A 20,860-nucleotide genomic window follows, 5' to 3' on the forward strand; every position below is an offset into this window, starting at 1 on the left:
CTTTGAGCCACATTTCCTCTCCATTAGAAAGATCACCTACTCCCACCTCTATAACATTGTCGACATCCATCTCTGTAACATTGCTACCTCTGTCCCTACCTCAGCTCTTCTGCTGCTGAAAACCCCATCCATGCCTTTGTTATCCACTAACTCCAGTACCACCCTTTCTTATATCTCGTTCTTTAGAGCAGTCTCCATTTTTGATTACGTTTCTGTGCAGTACTTTGAGATATATATCTACATTAAAGGTGTTATATAAATACAAATTATTGGTTTTCTTGTAAGCATGTCTTCTATTGTAGCTTGCAATGTGCTGCCTTTTGCACTTATATGAAGTAAATTTCAACTGCTATAATTCTGCCACTTGCAATTTAGTTCCATATTCTTCTGTAGCTCATTGGATACTCAGTAGACTTGACTGCCCCTGTCCCCAGTCTGGTTATCATTTATGAATCTGATCAATTTGCTTTGTGTTTCTGAGTCCAGGTCCTCAGAAATAATCGGAGCCTCAGCACTCATCCCCAGGGCACCCTGCTTAATGCAATTTCCAACCAGGCATCGTTTTCCTACCGAGGACCTATCGATGTTCACAATGATGAGGCTTTCTCAAATGGCAAACACGACAAATGTGTTATAGCCTTGAACATACTGCCAACCTTCTGCTATTCTCTGTCGAACCAGGGAAACCCACTGAATTGATACATCTTCTATCATTTCGGGTACTTCCACAAAAATATTGTCACAAGAGGTACAATATGTACTTCTTTCTGATTCAAACTGAACAAAATATTCAAAGCTTATACAGTATGAAGATATAAAAATATAATTTCACAACTAGCACGCTACTAAAAAACCTAAAGCTCCAAAGCTTCCCTCACCCCATATGCAATAACCTCCCTTAAAGGATCCCAACACGAAATGTTATATTTCCATGTGGCACATGTTCTGTTACCTCTCTCTATCACTACCACCCAGCCCCCCACCTCCACCATTTTTTAGACATCCAAACTATTTTTGGTGCTTTAGAACATGACAATGTTATAGTTGTTAACATCAATTTTAGTATTGCGTCAATAACACTTTGCAGCAACTACAGTCAGTTACAAGTAACTCTTATAACTCAGTTTTATCCTTTGTGCAGCAAATATCTTAAAATGAGGATGCATTGAAACTTAAGTATGGGAAAAGGCTATTTGTCCCTGCAAGACTGCTCTATTTTAGGTGATTACAACTGCACCTTCCTGCAAGTATGAATTATACAGAGATGCTTCCTGCACCAATAATCTTATCATGGTCATTGTTCAAAATAACTACGCCTTGGTCACCTCCAGGCTTGACGTCTTAGCATTTTAATGGGTGGCCTCCTGACTTCAACCCAGTGTAAACACCAAATCCACTGGCCACATACTATCCCGTACAACGTCCTTCTCAGTTAATATCCAAGTCCTTGCTGCTTTCCACTGGTTTCCACCCCCAACACAATAATTTCAAAGTCCTTGTTCTCATTTACAAACCCTTCCATGGCTTCAGTCCAACCTACCTTTTCAACCTTCTCCAACCCAATGTTTCAGCTGACCACTGCTGCTCTTCTGAGGCTAGACTGCACTGTATTTCACCCCATTAATCTCCACCCAGCAATTGGTGGGAAAGCCTTTAGCTATTATGGCTGTGCATTCTGCTGTTCCCTTCCTAAATCCTCTTCCTTGCTGAATCTCCCACATCTTCAAAAGCATCTTCAAAACCTAATTTTCAATCACATCTTTCGTTACCTCCCCTAACTTCTCCCAACATCAGCTTGGTATCCAATCCATCCAGTTTGTGAAGTGTATTAGGATGTTTCATTGTGTTAAAGGTATAAGTGGAAAGCTGTTATTACTCTGCCGCTGTTTGATTTAACAAATAGTGTGGTAAAGTACTGTATGTGTATATATATTTAAAATCTTCTTTTGGGCCTCCTTATCTCGAGAGACAATGGATACGCGCCTGGAGGTGGTCAGTGGTTTGTGAAGCAGCGCCTGGAGTGGCTATAAAGGCCAATTCTGGAGTGACAGGCTCTTCCACAGGTGCTGCAGAGAAATTTGTTTGTTTAAAATTTATATTTAAAATAACTTACTGGTTTCCCAGTTTCTATTAGCTACATATTGCAAGCATTATGCATTTTCAACATAACTTTATTTGCCTTCATAGTACAAGATGCAAACATCAGCTTCCTTGGTTAATATGAATTCGTAGCTCCTGCTACCCACACAGCTTTTCAAGTTTAGAGTGAGTTGTGCACTGTAATTTTATATTTCCAATGGGAAATCCTTTTGGCATTCATCATTCATCCTGCAAAAACTGAAACTAGCTTGAAGTCACGATGGATCTATACTGAAAATAAACGATTGACCATTTAAAGAAGTGAAACCAGTAAGTCCTTCTAACACAGTCTTTCTTTTCATTCCATTATGATAAATTCTTCCATTCATTCCCTCTCCACTAGACTTGGTTAATTATTTCTTTTGTATTATCTGTGTTAAAAAAAAACCTTATCTCCCATTCTGTCAGTTTGTAACTAGGATTTCTTATCATCTTCCATGAGGTCACCTGACCAGAAGGGCCAATCAAATATCTAGGCTAGACCCTTATTCCTCTGATTAGCCCCCATCATGATCTGGCCTGTGCAGTTTACTGCACCACTGACACACATCCTGATCAGAGTTCAGTAACAAGCATACCATCTTAGTTTTCCAACTCACTTGATTTTTTTTAAATTGGAAGATATTTTTAACTAGGCCAGAGGTAAAGCTGTTTGGAGCGGATTCTCTTAAAGGAGTAATGTCTGGTAGTCCTTCTTTGGTAGCTCCCTGCAGTTCCTTCAAACCAACTGCTCCAGATACACGTAAGTATTTTCAAACATTTATAAAGGTTTTATCTGTTACATATAAAATTTGAAACACTAGAGATTTCCGGTTAAATAAACAAGTTCATAACACTGCACTATGAGATTATAAAGTCTTGTTTCAGTAGAATACCATCTTTGAATTACAGAGTATTTTACATTCAAGTACGTCAAAGTTTATTGAAAGTGAAATTAAGATTTGAAGTAATAGGTGAGTCTAGGATGGTGACCAACATATAGAGATTATTCATTTCTAAGCAATACTCATAATTATATTTTATGAAAATACTCCAGAAATATTGCTAGACTAACTGTAAACAGAAGTAAATAAAACTAATCCTGAATGACTTACTTCAATCATACCTAGCAAATGAATAATGGCAAAATGTAAGACATGTTGTTTCTGAAAGTAAACTTTAGAAAGAAATGGATCAAGAACATGGTCACTAATGGAAAGATTGAAAGTACCAGCCATGTTTTTGGGAGCACACATTATGTTATCAAAAAGTTAGATTTGAGAACTGTGGCACATAAAATGTAATAGACTCACAAATTCATGCAGTTCAAAGTATCTAATTTATTAGCACTGCTCTTACAAAGTACAATTGTAGTTGTCACTATTTTATGTTAATTTGAATGATAACACGGAACATGGTATATGCAATCTTTGCTTTATATGTGTTTAAAAGTGCTCCGAGAAGTTTTTGTTATTATTTTGATCTGTATAAAATGTTAAGCTGCATCTCAATCTCAGTGCTGCCCTTATAAAAATATAGTTATGGGGAAATAGACAATGCCAAGGATGTTTTGACAGGACTTTGATAGAAGTTTTAAATACTTTTTTTAAATACACCCTTTTAGAATGCTCAGGCATTTTGTATTAATAAGCAAATGGTACATGTTTGCCACTTGCTTGTTCTGTTAACAAGGAAAATTACATTGTGATAGCAGTTGCAAAATTGAAGCAATAGAAAACACATTATATTCTAGAAAAAAGGATTAACAGTGAACATTTTTAGAGAACTACATGTACAGCACCGAGAAATAACATACTTTAAACAAAGTTGTCATAAAAGTGCAATTATATTGTTTAATAAGCATTTTGTTACAAATATACTGCTTCAAAAGAATACTTTAAAATATATTAAATTGTAAATAGGTAGGCAGGTAATCAAATACTTATAATCTGCTGCAGATATTCAAGTAACAACTAAAATCACAGAGTACTAGTGTTCACCATTTGTTTTACATGAGTTCAGAAAAATATAAAATTTATGCTATATTATTGCAAAATTATTTCACTGTGGAGCTCTGAGGAGTTTATACTTGTGGATCTCTTGTGTTTTAAAGAAAACTTTCGCATTTGTTTCAATGAAATAATTTGCAATATTGATTTGTGAGATTCTGTCAATTGTCATACACTACCAGATAAACCAGAATTCACATTTCAAGAAAATTTTTAAAATTACATTAATGCCCTGTATGCTTCGTAGATAGTTTATTGTTCACCAATATTTCTTAAGGTAGAAATGTTCACTATAGTTTCACGGAGTCTCAAAGACCTAAATGTGTATTTACATTTGATATAAAGTATTTTTAAGTAAATTGCTAAGAAAATTGCAACATTCTAAAGACATTGGGTGGCCATGATTGAATTCCAACTCCTAAAGGTATTGTTTACATTTGTTGAAGGGGTTGGGGAAAGATGGGATTATTTGCTGTGTGTGTTCAACATTGTTATACACATAACACATCATACACCATAAATTTTAGTAGGGAATAACAACTCTTTAATTGGATCAAAATGTATTTCCTTAATGAGTTCCAAAATATTTGTGATTCACATTAAATCAGTAGAAGAAGGCAAATTTTATTTAATAAAATGCCTCACAATTACTGATGTAATTCTAACCACACTTTACATCTTTATTCAAATGCATATGTTCATTGCCGAAGAAGAACGCCAGCATTTAATTTTTCAGCATATATTTTGAAAATAGTTTTAATTATTCTCTAATAAATTAGTATAAATATTTTACATGAATATTCGTGTTTATTTAAAATACAATTTTGTGATAGACCAATATAGGGAGGAGTGAACAGCATCTTCCTAACATTAGAAAATTCACAGTGGATTACTGTTATAAGAAGTGCACTAAAAATATTAGCAGTAATGAATTGTGCAACGAGATTGTGCTCAGACGCTAGGCCTATGCAAAGTTCTTCTATCTCTATTACGAGCTTTGTTTAACAAATGATTTCAAATATATTTTGAGAGTTAATTTTTAAATGAATTTGGAAAGGTAACTGCACAGAACTTTCTGACAAGGCTTTAGTGTTCCCTGAATGTAATTTAACTATAATTTATGGTCGAATAACCATTGAGCCACACTGAAATGAAAACATCGCATTTAATGTACTGAAACAACTGACAGTTGATTAGCATTTCAGCATTCAATGGGATAAAAGATTTTAGTGTCCCAGCTGCACGTATGTCAGGGCTCCATATTTATCTGGTTTCTAAAAGAAATTCAAATTATATCAGTAAAAGATTTTTTAATAAAGAAAAATGTTTATTTATAAGTTAACACTAGTAGTTACATTTCATGAGGTTAGTAAGTGAAAAATCTTAGGTGAGCTTTTTAAAATGTGTACTTGTAATTATAATACTGATGTTACATAATACAATATAATAACTACATTTTCCTACACAGACCTGTGTAGGAATGGTTGTGTATTGCATGTTGACATGTTTCCTCCTTTTTAAAAGATTTATTGTAGGAAGAGCTATATGCTTTAACCAAAATATGATTCTCATTTCCATTACCTTTTTCTCTATACAGGAGAGTTAAAATGTGAAATAGTCCCTGCTTACATATATAGCTATATATAAAAATGTCTTTAACAATTACCCTCCATTACTAACATGTACTAAGTGAGGATTTTATGAAAAGATTTAGAAAATATTCTGATTAATCCTCTTCATCTGTTTGAAACAGTATAGGTTAGGCTTTTTTAAGGATATTTGAAAACATTCTGTGTTAAGCTGTCCCTTCTCTTCTAATTCTGCACTCATACTAATTTTTGATCATGTGCATATTAACAAAAAAGCGAGTTTGAAATTTACCTTGGTAAAGATTATGTCCAATATAATGCTGATTTTGGCGCTTCCCAGTTCTTTTGAAAATAGCTAAAATAAATAGTAACATTTAACATTTTTATAAAAGATACTGCACTAGGGATGAGAACAACAACAGCTGTTGGAATGTTGCAGTGGCAACATTCATGTTTCTGTCCTGGTGAACTAACTCAAGGCCTGTAGATCTTGAGGACTGAGATGGGAGACAAAGACAGACAGAAAAAAAAAGACGCCACTGGGACAGAACCAGGAGTGAAACAAAAACAGCATCCAGACACTTCAGGAATAAAGCCAAAGATAGAGCAGGACAAAGCTCAGGATATTACGGAGTCAGCAAAATAGAAAAATGTAAATAAAGACACAATAAATGATTGAAAGAGAGTCAGAAATAAAGAACAAGAAATAAACAAAGAGAAGGAAATAAAAGTCATAGAAAAATAGGTAAAGAATTAAAAGGGCATAGTATGAAACTAAGGAACAGAATAAAAAAAGAAATAAAGAAAAATATAGAGTGATGGATAAATAAAGTGTAAGCAAAGGGAGAAACAAAAGAGTGAATGTCAGAAAAAATTGATAAGGAGTAAAACAAAAGAGGGCAAGGAAATTTTAAAAAAAGAAAGTATTATCATCACAGAAAGGAACAAATTGATTTGACAGCCATAGGCCTTGTTAAAGACAAGACAAACCAGATTATTAAATATTTTAAGAATTTTAAAAATGATTTGCTTTACTACCCCCTCTTATTAATCATCAGACTATTTGCACAGTATTTAATGACCAGTAGATAACTGCTGAACTTGAATTACAGTTTTGTTGACTTTTTAACATTTAAACTTTAGTAACTTTCATGACCTGTCATTGGAAGTTAGAAATCTGTGAAACTCCTTTGCAAAGAACTGTGTTTATTAGGTATGTCAAACACAATTGAAAGTATAAATTAGAAATTATAATTTTACATTTCAATTGTAATATCTACTGACTGTGACAAATCTTGGGAATTAGCAGTACATTGAGGATCAGTGATACTCTTTTATCAATATTAAAGGCATTATTTGTACCATGCTGTAAATGTAATTACAAATCATTGGCAATGTCAAAAACAGGATTCAGAGGTCAAACTGTCCATTAAAAAAATTGGCCAGCTTTTCCTTAAGAAAACATGAGGGAGAGGAAGCAATTTTAAAACCTAATTTAAAAGTTGATATGTGTTATCATCTAGTTTATAAACTAGCCTTGTTACTCCTGTCCATTGTTTTCTATTAGTCCAGGACCCTCACTTCAATATGAAATTAGTTCTACACGCTTCTTATTTCCAGACTATTCTTGAATTCAGATTTCAAAAATAATCTGGAAATAAAAAATTGGTATCAGTAAAAGTGGTCATGAAGCTATCAGCTTGACATAAATCCAACCAGTTCACTAATGTCCTTTCGGGAAGGAAAACTGCTGTCCTTATCCAGTCTCGCCTATTACGTGATTCCAGACCCACATCAATCTAGTTGACTCCTAACCACCCTCTAAAGTGGCCCAGCAAGCCACTCGGTTGTATGTCACTGCTCAAAAAAGGCCCGTCATCACCTCTGTAGGGCAACTAGTGACAAGCAATTAATGCTGGCCTTGCCAGCGATGCCCACATCCCAAGAATCTGTAAAAACACAACCCCTATTGTGTTGAGTGTGGGCCACTGGAGAATGAAATGCATATGTACTTAATCGCACCAAAAAATATTAGGTACAGTGGCAATAAAATCACAAGATCACCTGAGTGTGCAAGGTACAAGACCAGTTTGAGGACACCTCGTTTCTCTATTAAGCACTGGCAAATAAGGCCAGTGGGTTCAAAGGGATTAGAACCAACCTGAGGGCCACAGCTGGAACCCCGTCCGGTTCACAGCCCGCGCCCCCGCTATCAGATAACCCACGACTGGAAAGTTCAGCACTCATTCAGACCCGGCCGGCGCGCGCTGCGCCCGCCCCACGCTGATTGGTCTCAATATGTATTCGGACGACCTTCCAGCGCGCGGCCAGGAGCAACTCGGCTCTTGATTGCGTCATGGCGCTGTCAATCAAGGGCGCCACTATCCAATAAGATGCAAGAGCTAGGAAAGGGCTGCGCAGCTTCCTACCTGTGGGGCGTGCGGGAGCCTGAGCAGGTTCTGTCAACTCAGCGGCGAGATCAGCGCATTTTTTACTCTGAGTCACATTCAAGACTGGGGGGGCGGTTGTGGTATTTTTCAGTCCTAATGCTGTCCAAGGAGGTGGGACTGGTCAGTGTGGATAGTGGTAAATTAGATCAAAAAGCGAACCTTCCTTTGTAAAGTGTTATCAAAGGACGCGTATCTTTTAAAAGTCAAAAATTTAACTCCAAATAGCAGGCACAGCTTAAAACCAAAGCACTCTCCCGGAAATGTTTTAGTTTCTTTCCCAGAGGCGTGAGGTTACTGTTGAGTACAGGGGGAGCAATGTTAATAGGTCCTTCTGAAATATCACAATATAAATATCTCTTGCGTAAAATGACCCCAAATATCCGCCTTTTAAAAATCCAAATGAGGTTTCCGGTGAATTCTGTCTTTACAAAGGGCGCCTTTTACTTCAGAATGGACGGTTCTTCCACGTTTTATTTTCTGGAATAATGATATTTGTTTAAAATGTAATCATTGAAACGATAGCTGATGTCAGTGCGGTGACACAGATGCCTCGCTGTGGTGACTGCCTGATACACAGAACATTTTTTGACAGGTTGTAAATCGATGCGATTCTCGTCTGAGATGCCATTAGGCTGTTTAATATATTGAGTACAGAAACTGGACATACATTAAGGTGGTTAGTGAAATGTTCTAGACGGATTCAGCCAGTTTCTGTAGCTGATCTCAGTTTAATAAAGTAGTTCTTTGAATTCAGAAAGATTTTCATTCGCGGTCAAATGCATATGCTTAGTGCTGACTTCAGTAAGTGTAGCCTCAGTGTTGTGTGTGGATTTCTGAACTAATCCATGTGTTCGAAGACAGGTGTCTGTAACTTAACATAAAATACATCAGCTTTATTAATCTAATAAAATACCTGGAACAGAATGATTTCGCACCCGCAGTTGGCACAAAATTGACGAATTAAACTCTGGTAATATAATTTTCGAAAAATACATTTAGTGCATCTGTTCAATAATTTGGGATTCACTCATGATATTTACTAAGTTTCATATGACTCTACAGAATTGCCCTGCAATTGCGAAGTACAGAGAAGGACTTTTGAGTGAATTAATGCCGTCAGATTAGGAATAATTTTCTGCCCAGTTCCTGACCTTCACGAAATGCTGAATTACCCCCGACTGATTATTTTACCTGTGAATGGATCTGGTAAAGAGGAATGTTACTGTTCAACTGTGCAACTGAACACATTCCCCTTCAGTGTCAAGGCTACTTATTTTATTTTAGCTTTATGATCCATCTTCATCTTCGTATTTTAATATATATATTTTAATAAATTCCATGTGCAACGTGTTATTTGGCCTCGATTTATTTTCTTTGTCCAAATCTGATCTAATCTATTGACACTGCTTTCTGTCTCGCTGCACTCTAATCACTTTTTTTGTACTATGTTACGATAATTATTATTAATAAACTCCGCAGGCGCTCTCATGTTAAAACCACAAGTTACCAAACCGTGCAACCCGTGTGAATGACGGGCCGTACACTTTTACCCACACTGCTTGTTCCGGAGCATCCTAATTACCCCTGTCTTTTCATCCAAAAAAGATAGAGGGTGGGAAACCCCCCCTTTTTGCTGAATTATTCAAACTTTGACTTGTAAATTTTGAATCTATAAAATATTTGAAATAAACTCTTTCCGTTTCAGTTTATTTTCAACTCTATCTGAACAAATAAGTTAATTTGACGAAAGGTGACACTTGTAACAGGTTTTAGGTTGTGTTTTTTGGGGTAAATTGTCCAGTTACAGCATCTTTGACTTTAAAAAGAGACATTGATTCCCATGGATAATACTGACTGAAGCTCACATGATATTGGTAATTTCGCGTCGTCTAAAAAAGACAAATAAAAACAATAAATTAAAATCTAGACCAATCCATACTTCTGTCTTGGATTTCGACGTTTTACTTAACATCGTCTGAATGCCAGTGGTGAAATAATTAAATATTAATAATATTTTGGAAAGATAATTGATGTTATAATTCTTAGCGTGTTCAAAGGTTGAAGCAATGGAATGCCCGCGACCTTATTTTGTCCGTATTTTTAGTAAGTAGAACGATCTCATTTATTTAGCACGCAGAAGATATCGTACCATTTTTTTTCGGGATCTGCCAAGCATTAAAGGGTACATGTTAAACATAGTGCCATTCCAAAACTAAACTTATGTTCTTCGTTATTATGTGGTGGTATTAGGCCAGGTTTAAACCTGACTCTAATTGTAGTCGACAATATGAGTTGAGATGTAGACTTTTAGCCGTACATTTTCAATTTTATAATGGAATAGATACAGAGAGCTTACTGCTTCTTGAGTGACGCGCCGTCCCATTATTAATTCCAGGAGAAACATGGCTCATTAGCCAAATATTGCCTGACACGGACAATTACGTTTCTTGATAATTGGGGGAAGGATATAATTCAACTTTTTTCAGAGGAGTGGTTAGTTAGTAAGAAAAAAATATCCCCTCACAGTTAAAAGAAACAATTTGGAGGAAGTCTTCGCCGTCTTTGTTGCTTTCTATGTTCTGAATTTCGGGCTGTTTCGTGTTCTTTGACTTTTTTGGCGTTTGTCTTCTTGATCAATGCATCGAATTTCAGCCTGTATTTGAGCGTGAGACCGCAGTGAGCCACCGCTCTTTCAGTGGATTCTCTTCATTTCAGGAGAAACAGAACACCAAATCTTCACAGGTTTTAGTATCTAGTATTGTTAGTTGACAAGTTGCTGGACAGAATAGAGATTTTATTAACGATTTTATTGAATGGTTACCAATTTAATTAATGTGTTTAATATTAAGAATGCTTAAATCTAAATGCCACAGTATAGGCAATAATCCAATAACAGTTTGTGGGAAAGCTATGGAGAGAATGGAGATCCGGAAGAGAGTGAACTCTTTATCACAATATTTGTTGATATTAAAGACATTTTTACTAACAATGTTGTGTGACGCACAAATTATTTTTTAATATTTTAAAATAAATTAATAGAGTGCTCAATTTGCTTAATAACTAAGATAGTTGGATTTCAGTTCGTGTTATTGCTTTGTAAATGTGAGATGCGTGTGTAGGGCACAACAGTGGAAGTGTACACAACCCCCAAATAATCATTTGTTATCGATGCTTCGATAGGAGCATTTCTCAGTTACGTCTGTGGGCTGGTCAGCGTCTCCATGGCAAACTGATGTGTGATTTGTGTGGTTTCTATAAATTACTGTCTTCAGAGAGCGTCAGAAGCAAAAGACATTTCTTAATATCCAGTTACCTCTGAACTTCGGTTATATCAGGGACCACCCGGCTCGAACCCCCTGTGTGTGTGACAATATACCGAAAATTTCACTGTCAACCTAATTTTTATTTCTTCTGTTCAGCCCGTCAGTTCAAGGTGATGGACTACATTTATGATGATGATCTGGATGAACTGTGTCCAGTTTGTGGAGATAAAGTATCCGGTTATCATTATGGTCTACTGACCTGTGAAAGTTGCAAGGTGAGTTAAAACATGCCGGCTGTTTGGATTCGGAAGGGTTTTAGTTATTTCAGAAACTCCTTTCTCAGTGATAGCGTCATTTCAGACTGAATCCAAATTAAACGAGACTGAAGACTGATAGAGGAAACGGCCCAAGTAGCGAGGAGATCCTATTACTAAAATTAAAATTTAAAACAATATCATTACAAAGGTGCAAAAAGATGGCAGAAGACTGTTATTGGCGCGGATTTCTTTGTAGGGAATGCCTGGGAAGAAATATAGATGATCGATTTGTTTTCAGTTTTACTGCATTCTGTAAAGGGATTCACTCCTGTGTGTTAAATAACTTTCAAACTTCTTCTCCTAGGGATTTTTCAAGAGAACTGTTCAGAATAGCAAGCGTTACACTTGCACTGAGAATCAGAATTGCAAAATAGATAAAACCCAGAGGAAGAGATGTCCGTATTGCCGTTTTCAGAAATGTCTGACAGTGGGAATGAGGTTAGAAGGTAAGGCGTTCATTTTTTGCAGTTTGAAATTATTTCATTTGGACATCGAAATTAATGAGACCGGCTTTCATCAATGAATAATGTTTGAATGTGTATTTGGAAACAGGTTTAAGTTAACGTGACAGTTATATACAGATGAGATACATTGAAAGGTGCATCGATAGAAACAAGTGGCTTTTAACTTAAGCACATTTTAGTGACAGTTGATCACATTCATATTAGCCAAAATTCTATGGGGTATAAATATAGTCAAATAAAGATCATATAGACTAGATTTCTCTTAAAAACTCATTGGGCCGAGACTGAAGTTTCCCGCAGATTCATCGATTTTATTGAGTTGGAGATCTAATAAACTTGTTGGTGTGTATATTAATGGTTGGTGTATTCTATTAGCGAGATTTATTGGGGAAAAAAATTTGCAATGGAAACTTCTGACCAAATCTAGTATGTCTTTCAGAGAGTATAGATAGAAATAATGAGTAATGTGTCGCAGATGTTCAATTTAGGCACCCAGAGATAGACTTCAGTATTTATATTGTGCTGTAAAATGGAAGTTTATATGATCTAGAAATGTACATCATGGTTGGGAGTTGTCCAACTGGGCTGAGTTAGGATGTTTGATTCACTTATGGAGGTTCCAGGAGGTTCGTTTTTAAAATGTACCATTAATTGTTTACATGCAGTTCATGGATAATTCTAAGTCTTGTCTTTTCACAATGAGAAAAAATGTTAGACTTCCTGTGGATGGGCAGTGAAAAATGAGAGTAAAACTAATTAGTTATAATCTCCAGATCACAACAAAAATTAGATTGAATATAAGCATTTTCTGAAATGTATTTCATTCAACCACAGAAATTCAAATGCAAATGAGGTATCTCATATAAATAACAACTGGAAGACATATATATCTGATAAAGTTAGATGATCAAGTGTTTATGTTATATTGTTCAACCTTAAGTTTAATTTTATGTAAATGTAATACCAAGTTAGCAGAGAAAATTTAATTTTGTCGGTACTGTAGTCATATCCAAATTACTTAAAAGTATTTACAAGAAATATTACAGGTGAGAATATTGAACTTGTTATATTACATTTCATCTTAAAATCAAGCAGTGTAATGCTTATGTATAGAAATATAGTTATTACATATCAAGAATCCCTACTGTAAGTACAAAATAGATATACGATATATGGTGTTGAGTCACATGTATACTTGACTATTTTAAAAAATGATTTAAGATCTGGCCAGCTATGCAGAATTCTGAAGTATTTCTGAGTAGTGTTGATGTATTTGCAGTTTTATTGAAGTGATATGTCATTGATATGTGTGAAATACTAAAATTGAATTTACATTGGCACCACCTAATGTTTAGTTTTTAACAAAGTCCTTCCTGAGTGCTTTTTCTTGTTTGATTCTGACTGGTTTGATCTTTTTTTTCCTGTGGTTTATGAAGGTCATTATCTATATAAACTCTGAGGACTACAAGCATGTAAAGTATACAGACCACTCTAAATACACTTTGGAAAACCAACTGCAAGAATTTTCTCAGATACTATATTCTGGAAATATTTGACTTACCAATTGGTGTCCCAATATGTTTTATGTGATTTTTTTTTATGCTCCCTGCAACCACCAGGATCAAATTTGAGACATTTTGCTCATTGCAACGGGTTCATCAGCATACAGACCAGGACAGTGAACCAAGAAATAACTAGATTCTGTAATGAGATGATAGAATTGGTTTTCTAAAACCTTGCGATCAAATCAGCTCGAGGTCTTTATTCATCACAATCTATTTTGTAACCCTATTGTTATGGTACCTAATATACCAAAAAGGTATCAGAAAGTGCAATTTTACTTTTGCAAAAGGCTAGCCTCCATTGCAAAAAAAAGTTAGTCTCCCATGTGACTATGTTCTGCTGCTGAATTGTGTAGCGATAAACACAAATATATAGGTGATATTTGGGACCATGTCATAGCAGTGAATTTAGATTTTAAATGTTACTGTCTCAGTAAGATATTAATGATAGTATAGCATGAAGTCCTTGATAATGAATAAGGTGGACTGTTTAAAGATATACCTGCTTGAGATTGTGTGGATGCCACAGCTATGTTTCCTTTACATTTTTATTTGGTAGATCCTGCCCCCATTTGATACTCCAAATTACATTGTAGAAAAACCATGGTGATATATCTAGATTGCTTAATTTCTCTACTTTGTTGAGTTCAATTTTAGCATGGTGTAGTTGTTTGGATCACATGAAAACATTGCACATCCATTTTAATAATTATCAAAGAAAAAAACAGTAAACACGTAAGTGTGAGTGAGCAGAGAATTTCAAGTAATTCTATACATAATTAAATTGTCAGTCAAAGTAGGTACAGTGAGAGACAATGAATGGAGGGGCACAGAGTTTATTATTAATATTTTAATGAGATGAACAGCAAGTGAAGGAGAGGTTTTATTTGTTAAGGTTATTTGTTGAAATGACACATAAATAATTACAGAAGGTTCAAATTTAGGGTATATTTTAATTATATTGAGAAAATGCAGCCCTGATCAAAACGCTTGCAAAGAGCTGGACCAATGTTGCAGGCAGTGGAGAACTTTCCTCTGGTGCATAAGATCATGGAATTGATGCTGTGTGGGGTGCTGCTGAAATGGTCCACCAAGGAAACCTAACCCATTTTGCCTTATTGAATTGGACCTTCTGTCATCCCATTACCAAGTTGCATCTATAATGGCTGTTGATCTGTCTGGGCTGACATTGTTCCTTCTTGCTGGCTGGAGGAGCGTGTATGGTGATGGGAGTCCTTTGAAAAGGAGAAAGTGCAGGATGATAGGGTTATATAAAAAAAAAAGTTAAAAGCAATTGCAATCATGTATTGTAGATGTGGACTCACATTTACATTTGGACACTTTTTGTAAACTACAGTCTGACCTTTCCCCTTAACAAACACAAAATGTTATTAAATAATACACATGTACAATATCAAAGTACAAAACATTGTCAGGCATGCGTAGAAGGACATTCAATACAGTCGTAACATTAACTGGGACATTTCAGTTATTTCTGGCTCCAGGAAGTACTGAACAGAGCCCTTGGATTTAGCAAAGAAAAACATCTCTGTTTTCAGCTGTAGATGCAGAAAAGCATCAGTGACCCAATGAGATGACATGTTCTTAACTTGCTCTTGTATCTTATCACACATTGGATGGCATATATTTCTGTAGGCAGACATAAGTTATCAAATTGCTGAAATTAATCCTTTTAACTCTTCCAGCACCAGATTTCATTGTAATTAACAAATCAATGTATTTTGTTGAACTAATGTCACAGCGTGAGAAAGAAAAAGAATTCAGTTTTAAGGCAAGTACATCTGTTCTAAATAACCAGTGTCTCTTTGATATTGCAGTTATTTTATATTAAGCTCCAATTCCAGTACAAACAAATACCAGAGGCATTTTCTAAATGGTGTACTGTCCATCTACCTGTGAAGGTCAGTGGGGAAAACGCAGTTTTGGATGGGATGACGGTAGTACAGCTGTTGTTGCATTGCAGTTTAGCAGACTTGAAAAGAGAGTGTGTTTAAGAGTATCAATGTTAGCTGGGGTAAGATAGAGGCAGAGGTAGGTGCTATTGTGGAGCTGGATCCAGGTGATGGACTGATTGTGGGTTTGAATCTCAGTTCAGGTTAGAACAGGGCAGTGCAGGTTGTACACTGTTAGATTTAGCCTGAACAGGATGAATCAGTGTCTATGGTGGGAAATTTCTGACAGGAACTGAAAAGGATCCACAGGGAAAAAACTGTCAAGAATTTATTGTGACCTAGATAGTCGCTCTAAAAGGGTTCATGAGTTTGACTGCAGTAAAATTGGAAAAATTCACATTCTTAAGGTAGGGGTGCCTTTCTCAGATTAGGATTAAGGTACATAATTGGGTTAGTATATAGTAAATTTATTCACTACATGCATTATTGGAATAGAGGGAATCTATTCATTATATGCAGTATAAAGCTTTATAAAACATTGGTTAGGGCACAGCTGGAGTATTGTGTTCAATAGGAAGGATGCCAATGCCTTGGAGAAAGAGCAGAGTGATTTACTAGAATGGTGCCAGGGATGATGCCCTTCAGTTATGTGGAAAGACCGGAGAAGCCGGGGTTGTTCTCCAAGCAGAGAAGGTCAAGAGCAGATATGATAGAGGTGTTCAAAATCATTAATGATTTTGATAGAGTAAATAAAGAGAAAAAGTTTCCCATGGCAAAAGGGTTGAGTAACCAGAGGACATAGATCTGTGACGAGCAAAAAGCCAGAGGTGACATCAGGAAACATTTTTTTACATAGCGAGTTGTGATTGGCAATGCATTGCTGAGAGGCTAGTGGAAGCAGATTTGGTAACATTTGAAAGAGCATTGTATAAATACTTGAAAGAAAAAAATTACTGGGTCATGGGTAAAGAGCAGGGGAGTGAGATTAATTGATTAACTCTACTAAAGGGCCAGCAAAGGCACAATGGGCATAGTGGCCTCATTCTGCGCTGTATTATTCTATGATTCTACAATTACTGGATTAGCATAGAGGGAATCTATTCAACCCGTGGATTATTGGAAAAGCATGGAGGGAAGCTGTTCAAAGCCTGCATTATCGGAATAGTATAGAGGAAGTTTATTCACAATGTGCATTATTGAAATATTATAGAATTGATAACATTCATCCTCTGTATGATTGGGAATATATAGAGTGCATCTATTCACACCCTGCTTTATTGGAAAAACATAGAGGGACTCTTTTCACGAGGTGCATTACTGGGATAGTACAGAGGGAATCGATTCGCCGTGTGTATTATTGGGATAATGCAGAAGGAATCTATTTACCTTGTGTATTATTGGGATAGTACAGAGGGAATATATTCACCATGTGTATTATTGGGATAGTACAGAGGGAATATATTCACCATGTGTATTACTGGGATAGTACAGAGGGAATATATTCACCATGTGTATTACTGGGATAGTACAGACGGAATCTATTCACCATGTGTATTATTGGCATAGTACAGAGGGAATCTATTCACCATGTGTATTATTGGGATAGTACAGAGGGAATCTATTCACCATGTGTATTATTGGGATAGTACAGATGGAATCTATTCACCATGTCTATTACTAGGATAGTACAGAGGGAATCTATTCACCATGTCTATTACTGGGATAGTACAGAGGGAATCCATTTACCATGTATATTACTGGCATAGTACAGAGGGAATCTATTCACCATGTGTATTATTAGGATAGTACAGAGGGAATATATTCACCATGTGTATTATTGGGATAGTACAGATGGAATCTATTCACCATGTGTATTATTGGGATAGTACAGATGGAATCTATTCACCATGTCTATTACTAGGATAGTACAGAGGGAATCTATTCACCAAGTGTATTACTGGGATAGTACAGAGGGAATCTATTTACCATGTGTATTACTGGGACAGTACAGATGGAATCTATTCACCATGTCTATTACTAGGATAGTACAGAGGGAATCTATTTACCATGTGTATTACTGGGATAGTACAGAGGGAATCTATTCACCATGTCTATTACTAGGATAGTACAGAGGGAATCTATTCACCATGTTTGTTATTGGAATAGTACAGAGGGAATCTATTCACCATGTGTATTACTGGGATAGTACCTAGGGAATCTATTCACTGTGTGTATTATTGGGATAGTACAGAGGGAATCTATTCACCATGTGTATTATTGGGATAGTACAGAGGGAATCTATTCACTGTGTGTGTTATTGGGATAGTACAGAGGGAATCTATTCACCATGTGTATTATTGGAATAGTACAGAGGGAATCTATTCACCATGTGTGTTTTTGGGATAGTACAGAGGGAATCTATTTACCATGTCTATTACTAGGATAGTACAGAGGGAATCTATTCACTGTGTGTATTATTGGGATAGTACAGAGGGAATCTATTTACCATGTCTATTACTAGGATAGTACAGAGGGAATCTATTCACTGTGTGTATTATTGGGATAGTACAGAGGGAATCTATTTACCATGTGTATTACTGGGATAGTACAGAGGGAACATATTCACCATGTCTATTATTGGGATAGTACAGAGGGAATCTATTCACTGTGTGTGTTATTGGGATAGTACAGAGGGAATCTATTCACCATGTGTCTTACTGGGATAGTACAGAGGGAATCTATTCACCATGTGTATCTTTGGGATAGTACAGAGGGAATCTATTCACTGTGTGTGTTATTGGGAAAGTACAGAGGGAATCTGTTCACCATGTGTATTACTGGGATAGTACAGAGGGAATCTATTCACCATGTGTATCTTTGGGATAGAACAGAGAGAATCTATTCACTGTGTATTATTGGGATAGTACAGAGGGAATCTATTAAATGTGTTTATTACTGGGATAGTACAGAGGAAATCTATTCACTGTGTATTATTGGGATAGTATAGAGGGAATCTATTCACCATGTGTATCTTTGGGATAGAACAGAGAGAATCTATTCACTGTGTATTATTGGGATAGTACAGAGGGAATCTATTTCCCATGTGTATTTCTGGGATAGTACAGAGGGAATCTATTTCCCATGTGTATTACTGGGATAGTACAGAGGGAATCTATTTCCCATGTGTATTACTGGGATAGTACAGAGGGAATCTATTCACTGTATTATTGGGATAGTATAGAGGGAATCTATTGACCGTGTATTATTGGTAGAGGACAGAGAGAATCTATTCTCCGTGTGCATTATTGGGATAGTCCAGAGGGAATCTATTTACCATGTGTATTACTGGGATAGTACAGAGGGAATATATTCACTATTATTGGTATAGAATAGAGGGAATCTATTGACTGTGTATTATTGGTATAGGACAGAGGGAATCTATTCTCCGTGTGCATTATTGGGATAGAACAGAGGTAATCTATTTACCATGTGTATTACTGGGATAGTACTGAGGGAATCTATTCACTGTAATATTCGGATAGTACAGAGGGAATCTATTCTCCGTGTGCATTATTGGGATTGAACAGAGGTATTCTATTCATTGTGTATTTTTGGGATAGTACAGAGGGGAACTATTCACTGTGAATTATTGGGATGGTACAGAGGGTATCTTTTCACCTTGTGCATTATTGGGCTATTATAAGGAAAATCTATTCTTCTTGTGCTTTCGAGAGACTAGTGAGAATCTTTTCACTGCAAGCATTGTTGAGATTAACTGGAGGGATCTTTTCTCCCTATATTATTGGGATAATATAGTGGGAATCTATTACCCGTCATCTCAGTTGTGTTTATTGTTAACAGTAGATGTGAAGTTAGAAAATATTGCTTCTGCAGCATGGACATGTCTCACTATGCTGAGTCATAAATTACCCATTAAAAATAATACAAGTATATTGGGGGTGAATTTTCATGGGGCCCTCCAGTTTTTCAGCTCTTTCTGTGGGATTTACCCCAAATTTACAGTGGACAATCAAAATATTGAAATATGTTTGTAGTAATTAATGGAGAATAGTAATTGTAAAATTACATTTCAAGAGTTTAATATCTCTTCATGAGGTGCTAATGGCCTCACTGTTGTACTTTTGTCCATGAGTCTGTCGCTAAAATCTGAATCATGAAGAATTAAAATTTTGAAACTATTTTGGATATATTTGGGCAGGTTTATTCGCAATTATATTACATGACCAATCAGAATGCAGCTATGAGTCCCAAACATGTGAGAACTAAATACAAGATTAGTTTTTAGTCTGCTACAGATATTACAGGCACAACGATGAATAAGGGTTTCCAAACCAAGCAATGAGAATTCACATAAGTAGAGCTTCATTTTGCCTGATAAAGGGTTAAAAGTGGGCAGAATTTTTCAAGGAAAGCTGAAGTCCTGCTGCGGGGGCAAAGGCGGAAGCCAACTTTGCTCTAGTGGGTGGAAGAACGCTGAGGCAGCATTTTGCCCATGGCACCAATTAACAGGCCGCTGGCAGGTCTACCGTCCAATTGAGGATAGCGGCCCATCCTCCAAGAGTTGCCAGCCCAATCAGAGGGCCAGCAGCCTTAGCAGCATCACCACTAGCTGCAGATAAAACATGAGGGCATCTCAATGGCGAGGTGCCCTTGAAAAGCATGTAAGTGTCTTTCGGGAAGCCGGGGCCAGGCAGGCAGGGCCCTGCTAATGGTGGGCGGGGTGATGGTAGTTATGGTGGTAGTGCCTTGTCACGAAGGCAACCATTGCTGTGGGTGGCGGTGGGGGGGGGAGGGCGGGGTGGTGGGGTTGGCCTCCATGGGCCATTTACTGCCATTAAGGAGGGACCTCCCCAGAAACCCAGTGGGAGGCTGCCAGGGCAAACCTGGGGTCTCCCCATGTGGCAGTGGGCCCTCCCGACTTGGGCAAAATCTGTGCAGGGGCGGGAAGTGGCCCTTAATTCATCAATAAGCAGCTCGATTGTGTGGCCATGCTGCAAAGATTCTCGCAATATGCCAAGTCAGCAGAAAGACAATGGGCTCTCCTCCTGATACCTTCCCCCGCCATTTTGCCAGACCCGCCCACCTCCCAGCCCGCCACCAATGGGTCAGATAAATCCACCCCACAGTTACCAAGCCTGCAGAATTAAGGCTCAG

The 20,860-nt window shown here is 36.8% G+C and overlaps 1 protein-coding gene across 3 annotated transcripts in view; it reads left to right on the top strand.

Annotated features, from left to right (window-relative positions):
- The first annotated feature begins 2,711 nt into the window (after positions 1–2,711).
- The window catches only part of LOC137347433 (nuclear receptor subfamily 5 group A member 2-like), a 97,836-nt gene continuing 79,687 nt past the window's right edge, over positions 2,712–20,860 (top strand). For 2 of the 3 annotated variants that reach the window (XM_068011875.1, XM_068011878.1), the window contains exons 1-3: positions 2,712–2,881; positions 11,586–11,704; positions 12,051–12,192. In XM_068011875.1, the coding sequence (XP_067867976.1) occupies positions 2,818–2,881; positions 11,586–11,704; positions 12,051–12,192 (325 nt within the window). In that variant the 5' untranslated portion in view covers positions 2,712–2,817. Of the gene's footprint in view, positions 2,882–10,837; positions 10,909–11,585; positions 11,705–12,050; positions 12,193–20,860 lie in introns of those variants that run through there. The other variant, XM_068011877.1, reaches the window with a different exon arrangement.

This window comes from Heterodontus francisci, chromosome 32 (assembly GCF_036365525.1).
Source record: "Heterodontus francisci isolate sHetFra1 chromosome 32, sHetFra1.hap1, whole genome shotgun sequence".
Classification (NCBI taxonomy): domain Eukaryota; kingdom Metazoa; phylum Chordata; class Chondrichthyes; order Heterodontiformes; family Heterodontidae; genus Heterodontus; species Heterodontus francisci.